Genomic DNA, 16,977 nt, shown 5'->3' on the forward strand with positions numbered 1-16,977 from the left:
TCTGTGTCCAGATAAAAGACTAGACATTACATGGAATGGTATAAAAATAATATAAATCAGTGTCCTACAAAGAGACAACTGTGCTATTGTGTCCACAGCTGCGATACTAAACCTAATGTCTGATAAGGCCACAATGACCCACAACAACATGTCACCTGTGCGTCCATTGCAGTCACTGATGGCACCATTATAAACTTCTTGAAATACTTGAAGCATTTCTATATTTTGACCACAGGAGTGCAGCATAGAGCGGTGTACAACACGCTCTGAGCAGTTCATGCACTAACACGCGTAAGGGAATGTTTATGTGCATCCTAAAAAATATCTTCATCAACTATCATTTGTTGTGTAATAAAATCATAACTGTAAATAAAACATAAACGAATGAGCTTCCTCAGAATGCTTGTACAGATGTGTATGAAACGAGGTCAACATGCGGTGTTGACACTGTGAGAGTGGGAGTGTGTGTTGTCTTTTCGCCCTTTACCCCAGCTTAAAGCCACTCTCCTCAGTGTCCACTTGGATCACATCGGGACTACAACCTGACTAGAAGATGTCTCGGGCTGCGGAAAGACTCAAACTGCTGATCAATCATCTTGATCGATCACCCGCTGCGATCGTATCCTTTTATTACTATTCTATGATCCGCTGTATCACCGGAGCTTCACGAAGCGGAATTAAGCGGCCCTGGTTGGCCGATAGCAGCTCACCGAGGGGCGGGCAGCTCTGATGGAGCAGGCCGGGGTCCCGCTGTCTGTGGGACAACAGGCCTCCAGGAACACGGTTATAACACCGTTATTTTTCAATAAAGGCACTGTTTTGTGGCAGTTTGTTGTACGGCAGGAATTTGTACTAAAGGTTTGAAATTGAGCATTTGAAGAGTTGTAGGCTACAAAACGGCTGATATTTGTTACGGTTACATGAAAGCTCTGGAGTTGAGACTTCTATGAACATCTATTTGGTCGAAACATTAGCTTCAAATAGCTTTGAGGGCTAGTTTGTCTGTATTTAGGTCAGTTGAAAACCTGTTAGCCTGCTAGCTTTACACTCAGTTAATGAGTTTATATAAATATTAGAATGTTAGCTTTTCACACTGTCTCAGTAAGCTGACTTTTACATTATTACACAGCAATAATGCAGCCATTTCACATAATACAAAAGATAACAGAGTTTGTTATCTTTGTGTCTCTGCTGGCTGATGTTGCCTCTGACCTCAGTGACCACAGGTGAAGCATAACAATAAACCAACACCTTCTTTTGGAAGTTGACCAGTAAAATGTAAAAAGTGCAGATATTCTGGTTGGATTTTAGACACAAGTGGTTGAGTTCAGATCAGGAAACAGATCTGAAATCTCTCTTTCTGTGACATTGTCACTGTTGCCTCATTTCCTCCTTAACTAGTTTTCTTCAGAGAGCTGCACCGACCTCTGCACAAACCTTCACCTACAGCAGTCAGCCACAGAGACTGAGGTAAAGACCTTTAGCTTTACTCCACCACAGTGTTTGGCAGCGTCAGCAGCTACCGCAGGGTAAAGGCTCTTGTATACACACTTATACAATCCACATTTGTCAGTCACCTTTGACACACTTTCTCTAGTGCTGCTTGTGCTATTACCTGGTGATGCATTTAGTTGTTCAAGGGAAAATAAGAACTCTCATGCTGATATAAGGTAGTTTGGTGGCAGTGTCATAGTACGGAGCAGAACACAGGTAGTGATGTACAATACACCGTCTGACTGACTCATTCTTACATTTTGTTATGAGGAGACAAAGCTTAAAAGATCAGAGTTCCAGAAGTCTTTATATACCCTGCTTGTAGTCACCACTAGCAGGTAGTCATTGTTTTTTCTGCTGGTATTTACTGTGAATCTAATATGACATTTAATGCAACACCAGCTGCTGTTAATCATTTCCCACAGACCAAAGAGTCTGCAGCAGCTTTTCACTTCAACTAAACCCACATGCAATCAACTATAGTGTATTGTTACATTTTTTGGCAGATACACTCTTGATACTGACCTGCTGACCCCAGAACAGCGACTCTTTTATGAGGAAAATGGCTTCATTCTCATCAAGAATTTGGTGTCTGAGGAGGACATCGACAGGTTCAGGTGACGATCACAAACCTTGGTAACTGCAAAGAAAATGATTCTAACAGTGAAAAGAAAATGATGGAACTTTACTCTCAGTGTATTAGCATGTTATATTTTCAGATGCACTGTGAAGTGCTAAACATGATCTATGCGTGTTCCTCAGGAAGGAGTTTGAAAGGATCTGTCGACGGGAAGTGAAAGTTCCCGGTCTGGTGGTGATGAGAGATGTGGCGATAGCTAGGTCAGAGTTTGTTTCTGATCAGAAAGCTGTCTCCAAACTCCAGGACTTCCAGGAGGATCCAGAACTGTTCCGGTACTGCACTTTACCACAGGTACAATGACACGCATGTGCTGCAGATCATACCTGGCCATTGTTTTAATCTGTTGTCTTAAAAAAATCAACTCTTCTTTCACTTAATTTGAAGGTGCAGAGTGTCACACAACCTTCTACTGAATTTTTCATGCTAACCAGCTAGCCCCCGCCAGCCTGGCCATCTCGCTACTTTGTGATAGTGACACACTGTTAGCATCCAGTTTATCCTAAAGAAGTAGCTCTGCTCAGAGGGTGCATTATAACCTCTTATTGTAAATGCAACAATGGAGAAAACTTACATCTAGTCCCTTTAAACCCAAACACTAATCAACAAAAATCTCTGTCTTTTCATGTCAGATCCTTAAATATGTGGAGTGTTTCACCGGACCAAACATCATGGCCATGCATACCATGCTGATCAACAAACCTCCTGATGCAGGTATGGGGTGAGGAAATTACAATATTAGAGCTGAATTAATTTGTGAATCAATCATTTAGTTCATTGGCAGATATTTTCATGATTAAATGATTATTAAGGATGATTAAATATTGTATTTACAATAATGATGAAGATAACTCCAAACCTGACGTGAGAAACAACAGAGGACAATATTTTTTCTTTTAGTGTCTTCAAGCCAGGATTAGGTGTTATGATACCTGTGGTGTGTGTTCTGCGTTTCAGGTAAGAAGACGTCTCGTCACCCGATGCATCAGGATCTGCATTACTTCCCGTTCCGACCGGCCGACCGGATCGTCTGCTCCTGGACAGCAATGGAGAAAGTGAACAGACAGAATGGCTGCCTGGTCGTTCTGCCAGGAACACACACCGGCACGCTGCAGGAGCACGACTACCCCGAGTGGGAGGTATATACACACACACACACACACACACAAAACACTGCCTGAAGCAGGATCATACCTGCCGGGAGGCACACACACTCATACACTGTGTTTGACCTCAGGGTGGGGTGAATAAGATGTACCATGGAGTGCGAGGCTATGACCCGCAGCACCTTAGGGTGCATCTGGAGATGGAGAAGGGTGACACTGTCTTCTTCCACCCACTGCTCATCCACGGCTCTGGCATGAATCAGACACAGGGCTTCCGCAAGGTACTACACTACCCATAATGCACAGCATTTTAATGCCATTATTTATATGAATTGCAAACAGCAAATTATATTAATAGAGGTGATGGAAATACATGACTAAGTGTGTGTGATCACGTGTGTCCAGGCCATCTCCTGCCACTACGCCAGTGCTGACTGTTATTACATCGATGTGAAGGGAACCACACAGGAAAACATAGAAAAAGAGGTGAAGGAGATCGCAGCGAGAAAGTATGCTCTGAACGAAGAAATTTCATTCAAGGTCAGACATTTACATTCACATTACATTCATCAACTTTAAACATTCCCTTTGTACAATACACAATATAATATAATGAGCAAACAGCTTCAAAATGTTTGATACAGTGTGACTACCTCTGGATTGACACCACACAGCTCCACATGACTATGAGATTCCAGTCAGACAAAACATGTGAACAGATAGATGAGAGTGAATGATAGTGTGTACACTGTTGATATTTTGCTTATGGTTTCTAAACTTGCCTGTCCTCACAAACATACACTTTTAAGCTTAGTGCAAGACAAATGTTCCCCCTGGGGCCGCCTAGAATCAGAGCACACAGGTGGATGATGCAGGTTTGGGCTGATAAAATGGAAGCGTTATCTCTGAGATTTTGAACTGATGGGTTCAAAAGTCCTGAATTAGCATCACAGGCTTCACTTTTTTTTTATAGCAGTTCACAAAAACAATGGCTTCTTGTGGGTAGAGTGTTGATATTGGGTGTCTAAGCTCTGATATGGACCCTGCAATTACACACTTTAAATCTTAGTGCAATGAGAGAGCAGGGAGGAGTGATAACAAAATTAACCCTTAAAGCTGCATTGGATACAAAGCCAAACACAGGCTATCTATTACATGTAATCTCCTATTTGTGAACCACGTAGCAGCTGCCAAGCTCTTCTGAACTCTGAGGGAAATATGCCTCAGTGAAATCTACGTCAGACCATTTTACAAATTAGCATTTTTGTTGGGTACACTACACTCCCAGCAGTCTACCTAATATATATATACTAATTAGAAAATGCTAAAATTACAGCTGCATGTTATAATTGAGGTCTGGTAGCAATAGCAGCATCACTAGCTGATGTCTTGTTTGCAGGCAGATCTGTGAAGACTGCTTTATGCATCGGTCATGAGCTACATTTACTCTGCGGTCAACCTTTGCAAAGCAACAAGCATCTGTATTTAGATGTTTGGAACCCATCATAGTGCAAAGAAAACAGAGCTGTTGTTTGTCATTATCATGCATATAACTGAAATTTAGCCAAGCAAACAACCTATAATGATGCATCTTTAGAATTCAGTCAAATGTAATTTGGCTGGAACGTTCTGGTTTTCTGGTTTGAATCCAGTTAGGGATTCTGCTGCATGTCATACCCCATTCTTTTCTCTGTTAACTATTAAAAGGCTAACTTGTCACATATAAAGAACAAATGTTAACAGTGAAAATGCTTAGTTTGGGTGATATGAAGCAGTGAGGACTTGCTGCTGTTGGGCAGAGAGGGCTGAATCATGGGCTTAAGATGAAGTTGGAGGGAAAACAATTTTTTCCCCTATAAATGTGCATATTATTGCATATGTGTGATTTTATTGACACCACAATTAACTACCTAAAAACTGAAGGTGGGTCAGGCCTGCAAGTGTCACATTGAAGTTATTGTTGCATCAATAAAAACTAAAAACTAAAAAAAGTATTAAAGGGGCACTCCCATCAGTTTTACACACAAAGGTCAGTTTACTCACCGCAAGAAGTCCTCCTCAGCCTGTGGAAACATACACTACTATCTTCAGTGGCTCTGGAGACAGCTGGAGAAAAAGTTTGAAAAAATTAACAGGGTCTAATGAAAGACAGTGTTGGGTAGAATTATGGGAAATGGGTCAAAATAGACCCATACTAGAGACTCAAAGTCAGGATATCATGACCTCTGCTGCCTCAGTTTTCGATCGATCAAATTGAAATACTAAATTGCTGGAGTACCTCATGAAAATTTGCATGAAAGATGTCTGGTTAAAACGAGTCAGCAAAATCCTCCTATATTTCTCATATATAACACACGAGAGGCCATACAAGAAATAATTAATGAAACATTTCATTAAAGGCTGTAATTAGCTCCATATTTCAGCAAACAGACTGCTGGGGAATACTGGTAATGCACAAATAAAAGCTACAGAACAGAAAAACCCAGTTGTCAGTTTTTAAAATGTTTTTTTTTTGTGTTTGGTTTTTTGTTGTACTGAACCTTTAACTCCTCTCCCGCAGGATACTTGGGCTTTCCGTGGGCGTCTGGTGCAGGGAGAGAGGGTCTCACTGTGAGGACACCACAGACGTGCTTCCAGAGGCCACTACATGACCGCAGGGTGACCAATCACTGAGCTGAAATGAGAAGAGATGAATATAGTGCCTGAATAAGAAGCAACAGGACATGTCCACACTGACACAGAGAGGCCTCCCTTTAGCTAAAGAAGAGCAATTTGTTTTATGGTACAATCCCTAATTTCCTTTAGCAGAGGAAGAATGTGATTTTTAAATTACTTTTTTTGTTACTGTATGCTCTTAACAGTTCATTTGTTTTGGAAATGTGATTTACAGCACGTTGTCCTAGCAGAGTACATGAAGACAGGGAATAATATTTAAACAAAAATGTCAGCTACCTTACACACAAATTGCTAGGCAGTGCTTCAGGAAATAAAACTCATTTTACAGCACAAAACAAAGCTGAAATAGCAACAGAACAGTGTGAATACATCCTGAAATGTCCATGAAGCTGTTTAATTAAACAAAACCTTAATGGAAAAGGGGGAAGGGATGCACAGATGAACTTGAGAAATACATGTGGCATGTTGATTACAAAAAATGTGAATTATTATACAGTGAGAGAGAAAGAGAGGTAGAGTGAAAGATAAAGGAGCGAGAGACGTTAATAAAAGCTGTATTGAGGCAGAAATGTGGAGATAATCTAGGCTGACTGAAGCACTTAACACTAACAGAGGCCTTGACCTTACACTGCCTTATAACTGTATCACTGTCTGTTGATTGTTAATGAGTGAATGGATTTTGTTCATGTTTTTAGGATCTTGCTATGATAAATGTAACCTTTTAATAACATTAATAATAAAATGACTGCTCTAATTATCAGACTTTGCTGTGATTTCCTCGAAAGCTTCAGATATCCCTGTTATTTAATGTCAGTTATGTCATTAGATTATAAATGATAAAGTATAACAGAAAGTCTACAATTAAATGTCAATATTGTATCACAATCAGACATTACAAACAATAAAATAAAAATAACTGAAAATGTGAGGTGAGATTTTAATTTATGTAACCAGAGGGAACAGTCCCAAAACACAAGGGATTATGGGTAGTGGAACCACAATGCTTGGAAAGTTGAGCAGAACAAAATAATGTTACATCAGATAGACAGACAGATAAGGTCTTATCTGCATTCTTACAGTCTTATCTGTATGATATATGTGTTTAGAATCTCATGATGACAGGTTACAATAACGAACATAGATTATGGTCTGGTAAACAAGAAGCTCGAGAGCTTGTTTTTAAGCCCTTGTTGCCATGGGATTACAACAACCACCAAATTCAAAAACATAAACAAATCTGTATACATACACATTAAAATCAGACACACTGTGTTTGGTGCATCAGAGAAAGTTGCTCAACACTGAATGATGTTTGAACAGCAATAGGCACATGTTGGTGTCAGAGGGTTGAGCTGCTTTCAGATGGAGGCTCAGCTATTTCCTGGCTCCCCACACTGGGACCCCCACCAAAAAAACACCTGATCCTGACACAGCTAAGACTGTGAGTGTGTATGTGAGGGTGACTTTAAGCAGCGCCTTTGTTCAAAAACCCAGAGGGAAGATGTCAGCGTCTTAGATTCATTCAGAAATGCAGGAAATTCATTCACATGCAGACCAGATGAAAATGCTTTGTCACAGCTAACACCACAGAAGCAGATGGTGGTAAACTGCCTCTAACACTCAAATGCACATATGAAAAAAATGAATGCATGCACACCTGCACGGGCAGCAACATCAATACACATTCTGTATGTGCACACACCTGCATATTCACACAAATGTGCAAATGCATACACAGCTAACAGTTTCTCTCTCTCTCTCTCTCACACACACACACACACACACACAGGTCTAACTGTACGCTCATTTACTGCTGAATGTTTCCCAGACTTCAGATCTGCTGTTGTTTCCCTGAACAAAGTGGCCAGTCGTCTCTGCCCAGTTTCCTTTAAAGGAAACACATTTCAGATTTAACTACATCACACATACTCAAAGGAAAAATCCACATCTCGCAGTAGCTCGCAGCGTAACTGTAGCATTAAACACAGGTTAGTGTGATAAGGTATGTATGCTGAACCCTGAGATCATTCATTCCTGGAACGATAATGAACAGGTTCAGAGCAGCTACAAGATGTTACCACCTGCACACTCTGCCTGTGAGGGGAATGCACATCATTCATATAGAAACCAAACAATGCAATGGAGCACGTCAAAGCCAATACAACAGGTCTGTTAAAGTCTATTATTAAACAGCTATAATGTGGGGTTATGTTGTAATACCTATAATGCAATACATGATCTATTTCTATAATATTATACCTGGTCTTTTGACAGGTTTGGGGTTGATTTCTGATTTAAACCTTTGTCTCAGTCTTCAAATTACAAACTGACCTATTTACCTCAATTTGTCAAGTTTAGTGAACTTTGGCCAGCAAACTCAAATTTAACCTGTGATACAAAGAAAACACACACTCACACACACTCACAGTCTTGTCTTCATGGGGACTCACTTTTTGTCCTCATAAGGAAGTCACATCCCCATAATGAAACTGTGCACACAGCTTTAGGTTCCCACAACATCAGTAATATCTAGACCACACACACATGCACACACACATAACTGCATATTCTCTCTCTACAAACAGCCCCAACTGTATGAACCTCATCCACCTAGAGAGACAAAAGGGCCACTGACTTCCAGGATGAGTCTTTGATAACTGATTGGCTGCTGGTGAAAGATGTGTCCTCATTCATGTCAACATATCCACAGATATTAGACAGTGGGCAAAATTCAAAATGATTGGAAAAATCTGACTGGGCCTCAGAGGAACAAGTTACATCTTAAAGCAACCAAACAACACATACTGACCACATTTTTTTGTTGCCCCTCTCTGTGCAGCTTGTATCTGCTGGTGGGATTACTTAATGACTTGCAGTCACAGAAGCAGCAGACAGCCTCGGTTTCCTTGGGTTTTATTCCATCCTGACTCCCTTCTGTCTCTCTGAGAATTGGAAACAGGCAGAGAGTCGTCACTGCAGACTGCAGTCTTTCCTGAGGTAGATTGCTTCTTAACTGTAATCTCTGTAAAAGTCCTATTAAGACCTACAAACAGTAAGTTTAAAGTTTTGTAATGTCGAAGAGGTCACTTGTAATAAACAAACCTGCAATATCACCAACTCTCTAATTCCCCTCAGCTCAGTTGAGCAATTTAGCATCTTTCAGCTCATTGTTTTGGTTTTCTGTCCTTCAGTTCTTGAACTTTGACTTCTTTAATTCACCTCACCCTATCACTCCTCCTTTTTCTTATTTGCTTCTTAAAATTCCAGCAGCTTCCCTCCCCTTTCTGAGCCTTTCTCTCCCTCTCTCTCCTCCCACTCCTTTCCTCCCTTCCCTCCCTCATCTTTCTCTCCTCTCTTAGTTGACTTAGGTGTGCTGTCAAGTCCAGTAGAGTTCTTGCCTCAGTCTTTCAAGATGTCCTGGACCCGGGTCTTTGTCCTCTCTTTGCTCACTACCCTCCTCATCCTCACCTGTGAGTATCATGTGTGGGTGGGTGGGGAAAGGGTGAGGGGGGGAGGGTATTTTTGGATTTTACATCCCTGGGGGAGATAATCAGAGGAGGTATAAAGCACTGATATGTGCTTTCACCCTCTAATATGAAAAAGAATATTAAGCTGGTTTTACTTTAATTGACCTTTCCATAACAGTTGGAATTGATGCATTAATTTCATGGTAATTTTCAAATTCCACCCAATGATAGCAGGACATTTGTACAATTTTTCTGACCATAGGGATAAATGTGAAATGATTTGTAGAAGCTCTCAAAAGAAATGCTGGTTGTTGCATTACATGTGCCACTGAAAACTGAAGTTTTGAGTAACATTTTCAGAGGTGAGTTGGGTAAGTAATTAAAGTAAATAGTATTGGTTTAGCTGTACAAGCCACAGTACAGCTAAATAATCTCTTTCAATAATCTTGAAGCTGACAATAGTGCTCTTAGTCACCAGTGAGAGGTGCTCCACTACTAAATGATTGATTTGACCAGTGACAATGCTGATGCAGTATGGTTCAGTTTGACAATTAATTGTCGGAGGATTTGTCTATACATGTACTGAACACCTCTACCACTGTGAATAAAGTGACATTTGGTCTATGGTTTTTCAAGGCGACACATCCTGTTATTTTCAGTAATTGTGGATAATTACAGCAGTGGCTATTTTAATCCTGTTCCTTTCTGCCACATTAATAATTTGTAAAGGAACAGTTGTTGCCCAGATAACCTTCCATGCACTGGTGAAGACTGACATTTTTCTACAGTTCTTTTTGTAGCATTTCCACATCACTTCTAACAATAAACTGAAGCCGCAGCTTTTAAAGGAGATATAGATAAGCTTTGCCATTGCTCTACAGTCAATGTTAGCATTAACAGCTGTTTATTTACCAGTCGAGAAGAAAGGTTGCAAGTTCAGCATCAAATTTCATTGCTTTACTTGCCAAGAGCTGTCTCCTGCAGTGTAAAGCAAAAGCGATGTTTTGCGTCTAGTTCTATCATTTAGCATGCCGTCCAGCCAGCCCAGTTTGTCTCATCACTTTCTGATAGTGACTCTAAGTAGCGCCCAGACTGGCTGGAAAAAGTGGTGCTGCTCAGTGTATTCTAACCTCTCGTATTGTAAATGCAACATTGACTGAGGCTCTTGGCAAACACCCATCACCACCACCTGGCTCCATGTGCACTATATAACTTGTGCATTTTTCTTCATGTCAAGTAATGTGTTGAAAAGCGGTGTTTGAAGCTTCTTTCCTCAGCAATTAGCCCATGAAGTTGAACATAAGAGCGGTTGTCAAGAAAATGAAATCAGAGATTTGTCCATTTATAGAAAAAAAAGCATGTTTAAGTGTAAAAAGAGGAAATAAAAGTTTCTCCTTTTGCTTAGTTTTCAGTGTGGTGGAAAGTGCAGCAGTACGGGACGACTCAAAACCATCCGATCGTACAGGTGATACCTGTTCAACACTATTAAACTATTTTACACAGCCTTTGCTCCACGTGTCCTCTGTACATGACCTTTAACCTCTAACCTCTAACCTCTGACCCTTAGGTGCAGCGCGGCAGGTGTTCATGCCTGAGTCAGAAGCCTCCAACTTCTTCAAACGCCGTAGTCGCCGCTCTGTCCGATACTACGAGCAGCTGGGTAAGAGCTCTGCTGTAGATAACTATTACTCTTTGTTCAAATTCTTCTTGGACAGTCTGATTCCTGCAGCAGTCGGCAGATGGCCAATATGTTTAATGCTAACAATCAACCTCGGGACTGGTTGGCATTTTTGTAAAAGGGTGGAAATATTTTTGGAAGTATTATGTTTTTTAAAAGCGAGGTTTGCACCTGACAGCCAAGATCAATTCAAGAAGTATCGCTTCTCTAACACTTTTTCATCTTAGGGAGGGAGGGCCTGTCTGTCATCTCGCTGGCAGAAAACCAGCAGGATCTTAAGTAAAATGTTTGGTCTGTGGTTTGAAAATGGGGGTGGACAGCTGTATTTATTTATATTTGGTGTTGTGTGGTTGATTTGCCCTAACACTGCCTGAATGGTTGATGTGGCCACACTGTGGACAGTCTATAATATGGCAGGTTTGGCCTCCTGTAGAGAAGTTGTGTTTGTGAGTGTGTGGGGGAGTGTTGGTTTATTGGTTTGTAGTTAAATTCTGAAGATGATATGGCTTGAGGTTTTGACTGCAAGCCGTGAAAGTTCAAGGGAGAAACAGAGACAGAGTAGTGGAAACTCAAGCAGGTGTTGCTCTATACAGTAGCAGCTCTTAAATGTCTCACACACACACACACACACATACACACACACAGAGGAGCTGGAGGCTGCAGAAGGAGTCACAGGGTAGTATGGAGCAGGGTCTCTCTCAGCTTCTCAGTACAATAAGCTCATTCTTCCACTGCCAGCATCAGTACGACACACAGCTCCAATAAACACACAGATGAGAGGTGTTTCAGGACAATTTTGCAAACACATAAGAATTTATCATCACAATGTTTGTCTAAATCAGTTTTTCGAGAAATTAAAGATTCATGTACTCATTTAACTCAGATGAAAGTGTGGAGATGGACAAATTAGCCAATATTAAGCTGACAACAATGATTTCAATCTTTTCACTGAAGCATGTATTTGCTAATTTTTCTCTTTTCTACTGGAAAACCCATCAGAGAGGCACATGTGTGGCCCCTGACCAGGCCTCCAGAAACAGGCTGTGGGTCATTTCACCTTGCCTGCCCATCAGAGTACCAAACGGGGTCTTGGCTTTGAAAAAACAGGCGCACATTCCAGGGAAAAAGGTTGATTATGTAATTTGCCAGCCCAGTCTATGAGAAGTTGAGTGGGCAGCTCTGTGTGTGTGTGTGTGTGTGTGTGTGTGTAAGGATTTCAATTGTTTCTTTTACAAAAAAGCAAAGTGCAGGTAGGTGCGGCTGGAATGCAAGAAGCAATTTAGTCTTCACCTAAAAGAAAGTACCGCATTGCACACCATTTATAAAAGATATACATATTAGACATATACAATAACGCATCTATCTTTTATTGTCATTGCAAAGCAGAGGATCGCCAAAGTCATTACTATTCCATTAACTCTGGTATTTTTTTTAACTCGGACCTTATTTTCCTATGTTTTTTTGGGTGTGAAGGACTGACAGAGACAAAAATCCCTGGAATCTGTGCATTATTGAGCAAGAACTGTGTACCTGGCCAGACAACTGTTGCAATGTAATCTAATGGGCAACTGTCCACATCAAAGAAAGCCCACTAAAGTGCTTATTTTTGTCACTGACAGGCTTGTTATTTTAAGTGTCTAACAAAAACACACCAAGCAAATGAGGCAGCGATATTCCAGCAGCTCCCCTCTTCTGCTCTATAAAATTATTGCTTTTGTCAATGGAGTCTGGTGGCTATATATTGCGATGTTTCTAGTTAAACAAAAATAAGATCTATCTCCCTTTAGTGGATATACACTGAGGTGGACGACTGACCGTTGGATATCATTGCAGCAGCTGTTTGCGGTGGCCAGGTACACTGTTCCTGTCAAATACTTCCAAAGATATTTGTCCCTGTCAGTCATTTACATCCAAAAATATGGGGAATAGGTCCCAGGTTCAAAAATACCAGAGTTATCTTTTAATGTGTGTCCAATAGTTGTTGGCACATAAAGCAGCTGAATAAAAGATGAATTTTCTGTGTCAAAATTAAGACTGGGTGGGAAAAACAGAGAGGCAGCACAATTACTTGTTAACAGGTCATTTCACACATGAATTTAGTGTGAGGGTGGGTGTTTCCTGCAAGCCACAAATCATTGGCCTATGTGGAGGGAAAATAAGTTTAGATACAGGTCTCTGTGTTTACATGAAATGTTGTGATGTAATCCCCACACTTGTTATAATTCAAGTTAAATTGAAGGAAAAACACAGAGAGCGCAGTAATGTCTGATGTACACAGTGGATGCCTTGTACCTGTATGGGTGGGAATGTTTGGTTTTGTACAGCGAAGGAGCAGGAGGGAGGTTTAGGTGCTTACACAAATATCTATGACCTTACAGTAAGTAGTGTGGGTTACCAACATTTATTTGTTTTCAACACCTCACTAGACCCAGCATACACTCATATGTTTGTTGAACTTTGGTTGTTATGAGATCAAATTTGTGATTTTGTTTTGTTGTGACCTGATGGTTGGTAAGACTTAGACTCTACAGCCATGCTACTAGGTTGTTTAAAGAGGGAACAGTAATGTCTGCACCTGCTTCATCCATCAGTATTGTGAGTGGGTGTATACAAATGAAAATGTTGTGTTGTCTCCGCAGCTGAGCAGAGGGTAAAGATGGCAGCGAATGAGCGGAGGAGGGAGCACAATGAGGAGCAGAGGAATGAGTATGAGAATTACGTCGAGGAGGATCGTGATGGTAAGACCTGGATGCAGCTGCTTTCAGTTTGAAAAAGGACCAGAGTGCTGGTAAAAGTAGTAGATGTTAGTTCCTACTTGTGTCAAATAATGGAGAAATAATCCTCCAACATTTTATATATCGTGTAATGAGCTTGAGCTGATCCTTGTGGAAAACCTGAGATTTACTTGAATGTCACTTGTCACAGGAAGGCTCATGAAAGAACACACAGAGGGAAGTCAGTTTTAGTTTAGATCTTGAATGAACCTCTCGGCACCCACGAGCCTGCGGGCCGCAGCAGAATGCCTGAGACTCCACACCAAATCAAAGTGTTCATTTGTGGCTGACCCCAAGATGACAGTCTTCCCTGTGGTTGTCTGTCCGGTGTGATATAGTTGCAGTGACAGTTTCTAAACTAAGAACTGCTAACCACAAAGATGTGACTGGATTTTATATGTTAGATACACAGTGTTTTGGGTGATTTGGGTCAGTGACTTTTATAGGAAAACAAAAAGATCTCCACCAATTCAAGGAACACACTGTCGAGAGGTTTTGTAGAAACTGGCTCATTGGTCGTAATACATAAATGTCTCTGATTTTTTTCTAGACTGTTTACTGTTTATGCTGCATTTATGCCATGTCAGCAAGAACAAAAATACCCTCTGTTATTCTGAACTGAAAGCATCCATGCATTATTCCAGGATGGTTACCATCATTTTTAGCTTTGTAGTTCCAAAAGTTGAATAGAAATTCAGCCTAAATTAGCTTTTTCCCCTAAGTTAAATATTTGTAGTGGGTCATTAACAGGTGATGGTGGCTTTGTCGCCGTTTTGTCAGTGGTTTGTTGACACACTTGTTGGTTATCAAGTGGGACACATTGTACGTAACAGAAGTTATAATTATATATATGAATTAGAATTACAGTTAGGAGACAGCAAGAAAAGTTTTTTCAGCTTGACAATACGGTCTGTATTATAATACATGTACATAGTTTTACTAACTTTTCCTACAGCATGCATCTACCTAAATGCTAACAATTTAGAGCACTAGCATTAACACTAATTACAACAAAGCTATTTTAGCAATTTAGCATTTTAACATTGTAGCTGCTTTAACTGAACTTGTTAATCCACAGAGGTAAATGAGAGATCAAGGGAGACACAGGAGCAGCTGCGAGAATATCACTATGATGGCCGCTATCCTCGCTATCACTGGTTCCACTGAGCAACCGCAGTCATGTGGGGGGTCGGGCTACAGCACCTGTCATCGGAGCAGCAGTAATAGTGCCATCACTTTCACCCTTTACCAAAGGTCAAGTTATCGCCACATTTTCTACTTTAATCAAGTTAAAAGTTTTCTTTTCTTTCGCTTTATTTTTATACAACCTAAACTGTGCAATATGTGTCTCCATGTCAAACTGTAAAGCATATTCAAAGTGCAGTTTTTTATTGTAAGCTAAGCATTATCACATTCAATGGAGGCTATATGTTTTGCATGCTTGTTTTTCAGCCTTTTACATGTACATACAAGCTATACAATGTCTTCTATGTCAGCCTGAGGCATTAGTAACAACAAATCAACCTTGTGTAATGTATTAACAATTGACTTGTTTTACCACAGGGGGATTTTAGTTTTATTTTTGCTAAGAAACTGACTTCATTTCTTTAAGACAAAATGACAAATAAAGATAAGTTTCCTGAATCCCAGACCACTGATGTGTTTTAACTCAAGCTAGCACTGTCTGGTATTTGGAGCATTTAAAGGGAGGGAGGCAGTGTGGAATAAAAGAGAAGATGAGGTGAGCTGCAGAAGTCATCACGCTGAAATAAATTCCATTCCAGAGTGGAAATATTAGACTCGAACTGGGCAACGAAGAGACAGAAGAGGTACAGAGAGGGGAAAAAAAAAAAAGCTGCAATGGATAGCGAGCACAAATTAAACCCTCCAAATGATGTGGCATGGCTCTCTATACTTACTAATCACACAGCGGTATATCCAGAAACCTTATTTTATCTCTATACTGTGATTCCACCTCTTTCCTGTTTAAGGCCATGTGGATTGGCTCGGAAACTTGAGCGAGCGCCACCTGGCCTCCACAGTCATCACACCAACACATGGAGTGTGTTAGAGGATGCTTGTGTCTTGATACAGGAGACTGGTTCAGTTCCTCTGAACTAAATATCTTACTGCTAAAAGAAATATAAACAGAAAGTAGGCTTCTTACAGGCAGAAATGAAATAACTCCCTTCTAATATAATAGAGAAGTACTTTTGTTACATAAACAACCTGCCTCATCTTTATGCTTCACTGGGTTCCTACATTTCCCCAAGTGCATTTCACCAACCCAAACAGGAGAGGCTGAAAATACTGCTTTCAGTCAGTGGTTATATGCAGGCCAAATAAACACTGTTAATGTGTGATCACTGAGCTGAGGGCTGAAGGTGTCTATGATGATAATCACACCCCTTCAAACTCAATCTGTCTCAAATCTGTTTTGTATTGTGTTGAAACAGTGTGCCTCTGTGATGCATTTCTCCCTGTGTGACCGCTAAACTTTGAGATGCGGATACAGTATGTGTCTATGTGTACTATTGCTAACACGTTTAGGGCAGAATTTTTCATGTTTTTTTTTTAACAATTTGAATTTAAACAACTGTACAACAACCATACTGTGACTGCCTCTTTGGACTTTCTGTTGATGCAATTTTTAACATAGAGTGATTTAATATATATATATATATATATATATATTAAAGATGAGAAGTATTTGAAAAGTAGAAGTTGAGGTGGAGTTTTAAACTTTGATCTAGATGGAAAGACGTTTTTCCAAAACAGACATTTTGATTTGTCATAGTAGGAAAAGTACAGGTGTTACTTATAACAGTAACAACGGCTCTGTTCTATCCAAGTGTCCCAGTAAACCATGACAGTGTGACAGTAAGACAGCAGGAACCACACCAGGACCCTGAAACTGGAGCAGCTAAATGGAATCATCATTCATTTTATTACTTACAGATGTGCTTTTCCTAATGTCAAAATGTCTTCTGTGAAAAAGGCCAAATGTTACTATTCACTCACAAAGTTTAAAAATTGGTTTAAAGTTGCTATTTTAAATCAAGGAACGTGTTTACTATTACTATGATCTCATTCCATTATATATTTACAGTAAACCTTCTATACTTTCCAGATCTGCACCGGAATC

General features: G+C 40.3%; 2 protein-coding genes across 2 annotated transcripts; both read left to right on the forward strand.

Moving 5' to 3' along the window:
• The first annotated feature begins 451 nt into the window (after positions 1 to 451).
• phyh (phytanoyl-CoA 2-hydroxylase) lies at positions 452 to 6,670 on the forward strand. The gene is made up of 9 exons (XM_018662737.2): positions 452 to 619; positions 1,412 to 1,470; positions 2,001 to 2,111; positions 2,257 to 2,425; positions 2,764 to 2,845; positions 3,089 to 3,270; positions 3,369 to 3,518; positions 3,643 to 3,777; positions 5,798 to 6,670. Exons 1-9 carry the CDS (start codon positions 554 to 556, stop codon positions 5,849 to 5,851), a joined length of 1,008 nt encoding a protein of 335 aa, XP_018518253.1. The 5' UTR covers positions 452 to 553; the 3' UTR covers positions 5,852 to 6,670.
• Positions 6,671 to 9,227: 2,557 nt separating this feature from the next.
• Positions 9,228 to 15,476, forward strand: ucmaa (upper zone of growth plate and cartilage matrix associated a). Its single transcript, XM_018662740.2, has 5 exons — positions 9,228 to 9,383; positions 10,786 to 10,845; positions 10,948 to 11,040; positions 13,698 to 13,796; positions 14,911 to 15,476. Exons 1-5 carry the CDS (start codon positions 9,326 to 9,328, stop codon positions 14,997 to 14,999), a joined length of 399 nt encoding a protein of 132 aa, XP_018518256.1. The 5' UTR covers positions 9,228 to 9,325; the 3' UTR covers positions 15,000 to 15,476.
• Positions 15,477 to 16,977: the final 1,501 nt, after the last annotated feature.

The sequence above is a fragment of the Lates calcarifer genome, linkage group LG18 (assembly GCF_001640805.2).
Source record: "Lates calcarifer isolate ASB-BC8 linkage group LG18, TLL_Latcal_v3, whole genome shotgun sequence".
Classification (NCBI taxonomy): Eukaryota; Metazoa; Chordata; class Actinopteri; family Centropomidae; genus Lates; species Lates calcarifer.

Coding starts and splice junctions, on each gene's coding strand:
- ucmaa (XM_018662740.2), top strand. CDS start 9,326: ATGTCCTGGACCCGGGTCTTTGTCCTCTCTTTGCTCACTACCCTCCTC. Junction 9,384..10,785: donor TACCCTCCTCATCCTCACCT/GTGAGTATCATG, acceptor CCTTTTGCTTAG/TTTTCAGTGTGGTGGAAAGT. Junction 13,797..14,910: donor CGTCGAGGAGGATCGTGATG/GTAAGACCTGGA, acceptor GTTAATCCACAG/AGGTAAATGAGAGATCAAGG.
- phyh (XM_018662737.2), top strand. CDS start 554: ATGTCTCGGGCTGCGGAAAGACTCAAACTGCTGATCAATCATCTTGAT. Junction 620..1,411: donor ATCGATCACCCGCTGCGATC/GTATCCTTTTAT, acceptor AGTTTTCTTCAG/AGAGCTGCACCGACCTCTGC. Junction 3,519..3,642: donor AGACACAGGGCTTCCGCAAG/GTACTACACTAC, acceptor ACGTGTGTCCAG/GCCATCTCCTGCCACTACGC.